The following is an 8,359-nucleotide window of genomic DNA, read 5'->3' as shown; positions in this document are numbered from 1 at the left end:
TAATAGAAAGGAAAAATATATTTAAAGAGAAAAGCAATAAATTGTACAAGACAAGAAAATACAAGATTTACATGGTTCGGCAATTTTTGCCTACTCCACGGCCGTACAGAGAATAGCTTTATTGATATTGAGAGAGAGAAGAATTTGTGTGATGATCTACAACTGAACAAGAGAATACCTATTTATAGGCAGAGCGTCTATTTTCAGCGAATGTGAATACGTGGCAGGATAACACCGCAAACTACGCGCCAAATTCATTCTTTCACATTTGCAGCCCACCAACTTTTCCTTTTCCTTTCTTCCCTCGTTTTCTTTCTTTTCATTCTTGCTTTTTCTCTTTGTCTTCTTCTACTTCTTTTAGTCTTCTTTTGTTTCTTTCTTTTACAAATAATAGGGTTTGTTCCGATCAAACCCTTCACACTTGCATGAAGAAAATCTTCAAGGGCAAGATAAGCAGTTGCTTCCACAGCGCCAGAAGCCGAATCATAGATTGCACTAGGGATTCGAACCAGCTGCTGAAATGGAACTCCTTCCAAAGCATAATCAAACTTTTGAAGATCTACTAATTCAAAAGGAGCATCAAAAGGAGGTTCCTCTGAATTCTTGGCTAACTCTCCATACCATGTCTTAAGGTTCTCAACCAAGCTTTCGCTATCTACAAACCTACGGAGAAATTCTTCACGTTCTTGGACCCTGCCACCTGAGGATATACTGGACTTCTTTGTCCTAGATTCCACAGATTCTCGATCTGGGGATTCACTTGTCAATGTTAGTACAGATAATTAGAAGCTGATTGTTAGGTGTGTTTCTAGGATTTTACTGATGATAATCTTTCTACAATACTTAAATAGAAAACATTGCAGACACAACATATAAGTTCACAAAGTCTGCAAACCACAACCCCGTAAGAAGGGATCAATGGTGTTATTAGAAGTCATCATTTTGCCGCTTCAAGCAACGGAGCTATGCAGCACGGAGGGTTATCGCCTAGTGGGGGAAGACATGCACTTCAAACAAGCACAAATGTCAGACAATAAGGAGCGAGCGAGAAGTGAAGGATTTTTGGAATCTAACTTCCCAAGATGGAAAAGAAAAGAGGAAAATAATATGGCCTTTTGCTATTTGACTACTACATCCAACACCTTTATAAACTCCCTAGAAGCTTCTGCTTTACGATATTTATAAAATCCTTCAGAAACCCTTACACACAGTGAGGGTAATTATATGACTCAACAATTCTAATAACCAGTTTAACACTATTTTTTCTTTGACAATACAACCATTGCATTTTGTTTGACCTACATCTTATTTTTGTCGGTATCAAATGGATAGCCACTTCACCAAAATGGCAAATTTAACATCCTCAAAAAGTCAAACTAACAATTAATATTACTATTTTATTTTACTTCGAATTTGGAGTGCATAACATCTTTATACTCTTTTTCACATCATTTTACTATATCTCTCACATACTCAAGTATAACTATCCCATTCAAACTTGTTTCACTTAATCACTGTGAGCAAACAACAACAACAACAACAACAACCCAGTATAATCCCACTTTGGGGTCTGGGGAGGGTAGTGTGTACGCAGACCTTACCCCTACCCTAGGGTAGAGAGACTGTTTCCACTGTGAGCAAACTAGGAGCAAAACAAAATGAAGTACTAAGTATAATAGCAGCTCGTATTTCTACAGAAAGAACGACAGTTCCAAAATATCAGTATCCATGTCCACGTCAAATGCAAACTACATTAAACATGAGATAATACGTTAAGAAAAACATTTTGGTGGGTATCAAACTTTTTCTATCTTATTTATCCTTAAAATCAAGCAGAATGACACAGGTTTAAAAGAATGATAATAGTTTTGCAGCCTCTCACTTTTAGATTTATAAAGAGACCCAGATAATATTTTCAGCATCTGACAAAAAAATTCAAGAGATATCATCTCTTTAACTAATATAACCAAAGGCACCATTGATTGACAACAATGCACCTAGTGCTCTAAATGGATGCTTTCATAATTTATATTGTACACACTCCTTGCTCAACTTTCAATAAGACGGCAAGAAGGTCTGGTGGTTATGAGTGCAAGAGATGTTATTGCACAAAGAGAAAACATGAACTGTTATCAATTATTCATTCATCAAAGAATAAGTCAAAAGCAGAACAACAGTATAGGAAGAGGACAGTTGGGCTAAAGTGACTTTACGAGCGATGCTATTAAAAGTGAAAAGTGCAAAATGACAAGAGGGCCAATGATTTAAATTACATCAAAAAGCAACTAAAATTATTAATTCCAGCATCAACTATATATTATCGATAATATTCATCAAACAACTCATATTAAACATCATTAGAATGTAATTTCAGCATGACCATGCAAAGATAACTTCAATCATAAAATTGATTTTTATTTTCAAGTCAATCAACAACAAATATAATTTGTTGCATTCAATTGCATGCTTAATTGCTGTAGAAATTGTACTAAGAGAGTAGAAAGAGGAGCAAAAGAGAGCTCAAAATTAGAATAAGAGGATTTGTATACTACAAGAAGAAGAACATACATTGTATGCAGGGGAGAGGGTAAATCAAAATCTGCAACGAAATAGAATTAGTAGAAGGAGAGGCATTACAAATTCGAGAAGAAGACGACCACAATGAAGAGTAATAAGGAGGAGTCATGGGAAACTAAAGCTCGAATCCCAATAAAGACAAAAAAAGCTAGGTGATTTCTTTTCATTTGTCCAAAATTTTGGTAAACATAATTACTCGGTACCTTTGCTAATAAAAGGTAGCAGGTAGCCGATGCAATAGCCAAAGGCATGCAAGCTGGCCTGAAAACCTTAGTTATCAAAAACACCCCCAAAAAAAGAGTAATAGAGAGGAGCCTAGTATTCAAATGGCAAAAGCCTAATCTTTTCTGCCCTTTCTATTTTTTTTTTCAAAACCAGATGTAATGGTGAAACATGACCAGTGAGGTTTCATATAGCTGACCCCAACTTGTTTGGAACTGAGGCTAGTTATTGTTGTAGCCAGATTTAATGGTGGCATTTGTAATGGGAAGTTTTCGAAATCTTTCAAAAAGGAAGTGTTCAAAAACGTGCTTGTTTAAGTTCCTGCAAGAAACTTTTGCAAAAATTTATACCAAAAATTTGTTTTTAGAAAAAATAAAACAAAAGTGGTCTTAGGGTGTTCTTTAAAGAATAGCCCAAAAACACGCAGTAATTCTAAAAAAAGAGTACAACTACCAAACATACTTTCTTTCTGCACAAACTTTTCTTACAAAAGGAAATTTCAAAAGAAACATTTCCCAAAAGTTGTCCACGAATCTTCAAAAACTTCCTTTATAATCACTTTCTACATCTCATTATCTGAGCATGAACCTCTCAAAAGCACATCGCTTCAGCCGAGAGGAGATAACACTTTGCTTAGCGTTGCTCTGTCATTTTAAGCAACAAACTGATGACTTTTAATAATGCGGCTAGGGAAACTTAAAAGGTCTGGCCTAGTCCAAAGGGAATCTCATAATTGAAAGGATTCTATTCCTTAAGCATGAAACAAACCCCACCAAAATTTGTAATCGTTATTCTTTTACTTGATTATAGTCTCTAAATTTTTATTCAGCTTTCTCTAGGTATACCATTTCTATATGGCAAAACGCAGGAATGTCATTCTTTTATAGCTCTTTTGAGCATGATAGCAAGAATTTAGCAAAAGATTATAATTGTTGACTGTTACTAATAAAGCTTAGTATTGCTCGGACTCTCCGAAAATGTGGTTGGATACGTGTCGGATCCTCCAAAAGTAGTGCATTTTTGAAGGATCCGACACGGGTGCGGCTACATTTTGGAGAGTCCGCGCAAGATAGCTCATACATAGGTCCAGTGTTTGCCAAGAGTTTATTTGGAGAAATGCATGTTAGCAAAAATTGCAAAAACCCTCTAGAGATAAAAAAAAAAAAAAAAAAAAAAAAACTAGTTTGTCCTTAGAAACAAATCATTGAGCGATTGAACTGAAATGGATCCAAGCACAGCACAATGGATATTGAGGATCCATATAACAAACCAAATGAGTTTAGAATTAAAGCATTGTTGTTATTACTGGCAGCATGCAAGAAGGGTAAAGCGAAGAATGAATATGATTAAAGAAGGCCAGTTTTGCCTTCCCTGATTTATGTAAATCCATATTTACTGGATCCAATTCCTCCAACATTATAAATCTAACCAAAACATCATGTAGATTCTGCTACTATTTGATAATTTTTCCCTAATATATGCAAGAAGGCCTTTCTCCTCTATGTAAGCCTTAGTGAATAGAATTACTTAGTACATGTTGCTGGTTACCGTAAAATTAGTCGAGGTGTGCGCAAACTGACCTAACACCATGGTTATAATATATTTATATATATGCAAGAAGGAAAGCCATATAGTTCGGCAAGACCCAGAAAGCTAAAATCAAAGAATTCAAAAGATATCACTAAATTACAAGAGCTCACCAACCATACACCATAAAAAGAAAAAAGGGATCTGTACACAAATAGCCGATCGAAGCTGGTAAAACACTGAGTATTTAAGGCTATATACATATTATACATGGATTATATATATATATATCAAATTTCCGCCCGCTATTTTTTGTGTGTAAGTGGTTGGGTGGGAGGCTATTTAGGCTAATTCTCCCTATTCATTTCAGATATTAACTTATATTCCTTTCTCACAAAAACCTACATTCAGTCAAGACATCACTAAAAGATACAAGAGATCAGCAACCATTAACCATAAAAACGGAATCAAAAAAAAAAGAAGGGAAATTATCTTTTATTCCTTTCCCAAATGAAGTCCGCTTTCAGTCCAAACACAGTAAGCCAAAGTCACAGAGTATACAGAAAATAAAAGGGTTTCACATAGAGAAAAGATTAATACCTTCCATTATGGAGAAAGGAATGAAAATTGAAGTGAAATGCTCTTCTTCAGATCATCAGACATGGCACGTTACCTGCGAAGAAGCCTTCAACCAATCCTTCCATTTTCCAATTCTCTCTCTCCCAAACACACGCGCCGCGCGCGCGCGCACACTCTGTCTTATGTCATTTGTAACAGATATGTTTGTTTAATTTAAGATGCTTTTCTGTAATTTTCATTTTTCTCTTTTACTTTGTAAAGTTGGTTCTTTGTAGGGTGTCATTGGTTCGGGTGGACCGGTTATTTTATAAAATTTATAATATACTAATTTTTAGTTATTCTATTATATATAATCATAATTAGATTTTTCGGAATCGTCTCAATTTTGTTGGTTTCTCTTTGATATCGGTATTGTTCGATTAATTTTTGGTATTTTTTAAATGTCATGTAAAAGTCACTTGTAGAAGTAAAATGCAATAACATACATACTTTTATATGACTTCGTAAAACTCTTTAGATATTTTTATTGTTTAACGGGTGATGAATTAAGAAAGCGTGAAAGATGATCACAATGTAAATCCATCAACCATTTTACAGCAGCGCAAAAAAAAAATTTGGCAAAGACAAAGAAAATATAAATTACATGAGTGGAAAGATATTAACCAAGCTAAAACTCAAGAATAAAGCTTACAAAAGATTAAATATTCAAAACAATAAATCTAAATCATACGAAAGAAAACATATTCAATACGTAGTTTGCTACTTAGAACAATTAGAATACCTTGTGTCTTGCTGAAAATAATTTATTTCAATATGAGAAGCATAATAGGTTTGAGAATTAGGATTTAAAATTAATTATTCATTGGCTTGTAACCATTTTATAATTCAAAAGCCCAAGAAAAAATTTAATGCTTTATTATTTTTAAACTTAATATATAAATATATTTTTCACATGTAAATTTATTCGGTACGATTCGATATTTTTTTGATTTATTTTCATAAAATAAAAAATGTATCCTGATTATTGATACGGTTATAGATTTATATAAAAATTTATGATTTTATTAAAGAAACTTGAAAATTGGTTTGGCATTTTTTGATATTTTTCTTCTTTTTTAAAAAAAAAAGATGAAATTTGTCTCTCTATTGTTCGAAAAAGTTTAAATCTACCATTCATTTTGTTAGTTGTATAAAAATGACCCCAATATTATCTAAAGATTCAAAAATATGCCTGTCACTAACAACTGTTCGATTGAAAAAGTTAATACTTAAGGGTGTGTTTGGTATAACGGAAAATATTTTTCGTGAAAAATATTTTTCAAGAAAATATTTTATTGGAAAAAGTAGTAATCTTATTTATTTTTCGGTGTTTGGTACACAAATTAAGAAAAATAACTTCTCAAGAGTATTCATAAATAATTTAGATACAATAAACATGAAGCCATAAACTTTCGAACCAACAACCTTCCGAACCCACAAATTTCATAAACTTCCGAACCGCTAAACTTTTCGAAACTGCGAACTTTCGAACCCGTAAACTTTATAATTTCTAAACCTGTAAACTTCCAAACACATAAACCTCTGTACTGATAACTTTGAAACTAGCAGAATTTCGAACTTGTAAACTGAAAGATGAAAAAATTAAAACTGAAAATATATTTAAAATTGAAAATATATTTTACAATTAGTATTACATTATAGTTGAACATGATTCTTTTTCGAGTGTATTTCTAATGAGGTAATAAGAGGACACTACTTAATGTGTGCATGGAAAAATTGTTCTAGTATTTATTATTTTTGTTGTCCCAATTTACATATCATACTTTACTTTTGATATGTTCCAAAAGAATTAGCATACGTCTTTGTCTAGAAACATTTAGCTATAAACTTCTTACGCTACCTTTAATGAAACATTTGTAATATCTATAATTTAATTTAGATTACAAATTTCAAAAGTATAATTTTTTTCTTAAACTCCATACTAGTCGAGCCATCTCTACATAAATAGGGGCACAGGGAGTATCCAATGTTTTCAATATAACTTGATACAACAAGGACTATATTTGTCAAGTTGAATATTGAGGACCAAACTAAAGCAAAACTCAATACATTAAGGACCGTTTTGGATCATTATTGCCTGAAGAAAATATAAATATCAAATTAAAGTGCAATGCGTGAAAAGTTTAGATTACATATTTTCAAATTGGAAAAAATGGAGAAGTATATATAGTCTTTGGGCAAAAACACAGACAAAAAAAAAAAAAACGAGATCACTCTGATTTTTCTGAAAGTGACAATTACATACACTTCAAAGGGCTCTGTACTTCTTCACTTTGTCATGGGTGCAGGTCAGAATTCCCTTTATATATTCAAATAACTCATTTAATTGCTTCGTTCATGGAGTTTATTTCCATTATATTGCCAAATTTTATGCAAAGTTTGATCATAATTTGTATGAAATATTTAGTGTACATATACAAAAAAAAAGACGACAATTCGACACATGGGTTTTGGTTTCTTTACGTACATATTCATTTATTTGTATATTTATTAGATACTGATATGGAGAATTATTGATTTGAGTATTCGGCCGAGGAGCCGAGGAGCAGGAAGTTGATATTGAGAAACAGTATTACGATTCAAAAGGTGTTTTTTTGTAAAACGTATGTTTGTGGTTGTGTAAATCAATAAGCTATGACATACTGATATTGATGACGTAAGATGAGCTTAAGCGGAGAAACATAAGAATTCTTATAGCTGACTCCAACTTGTTTGGTACTACAGTATAGTTGTTGTTGTTGTAATCAGCTAGTACATCCCAAAATTAGTTGGGTTTCTCTATATGAATAATGAATAATTTAATGTTTGATATGCTATTTTGAGACATAGATCAGTGGTTTCAGGAAACCAAACTTTTATGTGTAATTTACAAGCTTATATTCGTTATGTACAGACTGTACTTCATCAAACGGCCCAATGTTGTCCATTGAGTCATTGGCTGGCTATCCGTCTTAAGAGGCACATCATCACGAATCGATCAACGGATAGCCAAAAGCCTATTTCTGATGAATCCGTTGGTCCATTGAGTCATTGGCTGGCTATCTTCCTTCTTTTGTTTTACCAGTTTCTAGGGAATGGTGCAGGTATCACCCTTTGTGCACTGCTTGCTGGTTTCTCTTTATTGGAGTTCTGTGGCACAAGAGGTGCCCCCTATTCTGCAGCTTATTCACTCACCTTAGCCTTACCCTTTTCATCCTGACCTTATTCAACCACCACTTCAGTAAGTTCTGCTGGTTCATCTACCTCTAGTGGAACTGGAGTGGCTGGCGTAGTCTCTTTACTGGCTTGTCAACTTCCTGCTCTTTGTCTAAATCTCTCCCATTCCGGAGACTCACTGCCGTCAGCTGATTCGTGTTTTGTTCCTTCGGGTTAATGTTTGTGTCTGCTGGCAATG

General features: G+C 33.5%; 1 protein-coding gene across 1 annotated transcript; it reads right to left on the bottom strand.

The window, feature by feature from the left end:
• Positions 1 to 5,108, bottom strand: LOC104219106 (uncharacterized). Its single transcript, XM_009769737.2, has 2 exons — positions 4,927 to 5,108; positions 1 to 748 (listed from the first exon to the last, which is right to left on the bottom strand). The coding sequence occupies exons 1-2, from the start codon at positions 4,931 to 4,933 to the stop codon at positions 255 to 257; spliced, it is 501 nt and encodes a 166-aa protein (XP_009768039.1). The 5' UTR covers positions 4,934 to 5,108; the 3' UTR covers positions 1 to 254.
• Between the last annotated feature and the right edge of the window lie 3,251 nt (positions 5,109 to 8,359).

Source organism: Nicotiana sylvestris, chromosome 12 (assembly GCF_000393655.2).
Source record: "Nicotiana sylvestris chromosome 12, ASM39365v2, whole genome shotgun sequence".
Taxonomy (NCBI): Eukaryota; Viridiplantae; Streptophyta; class Magnoliopsida; order Solanales; family Solanaceae; genus Nicotiana; species Nicotiana sylvestris.
The sequence above is the reverse complement of the archived record's forward strand: the minus strand, read 5'-3'. Positions and strand labels throughout refer to the sequence as shown.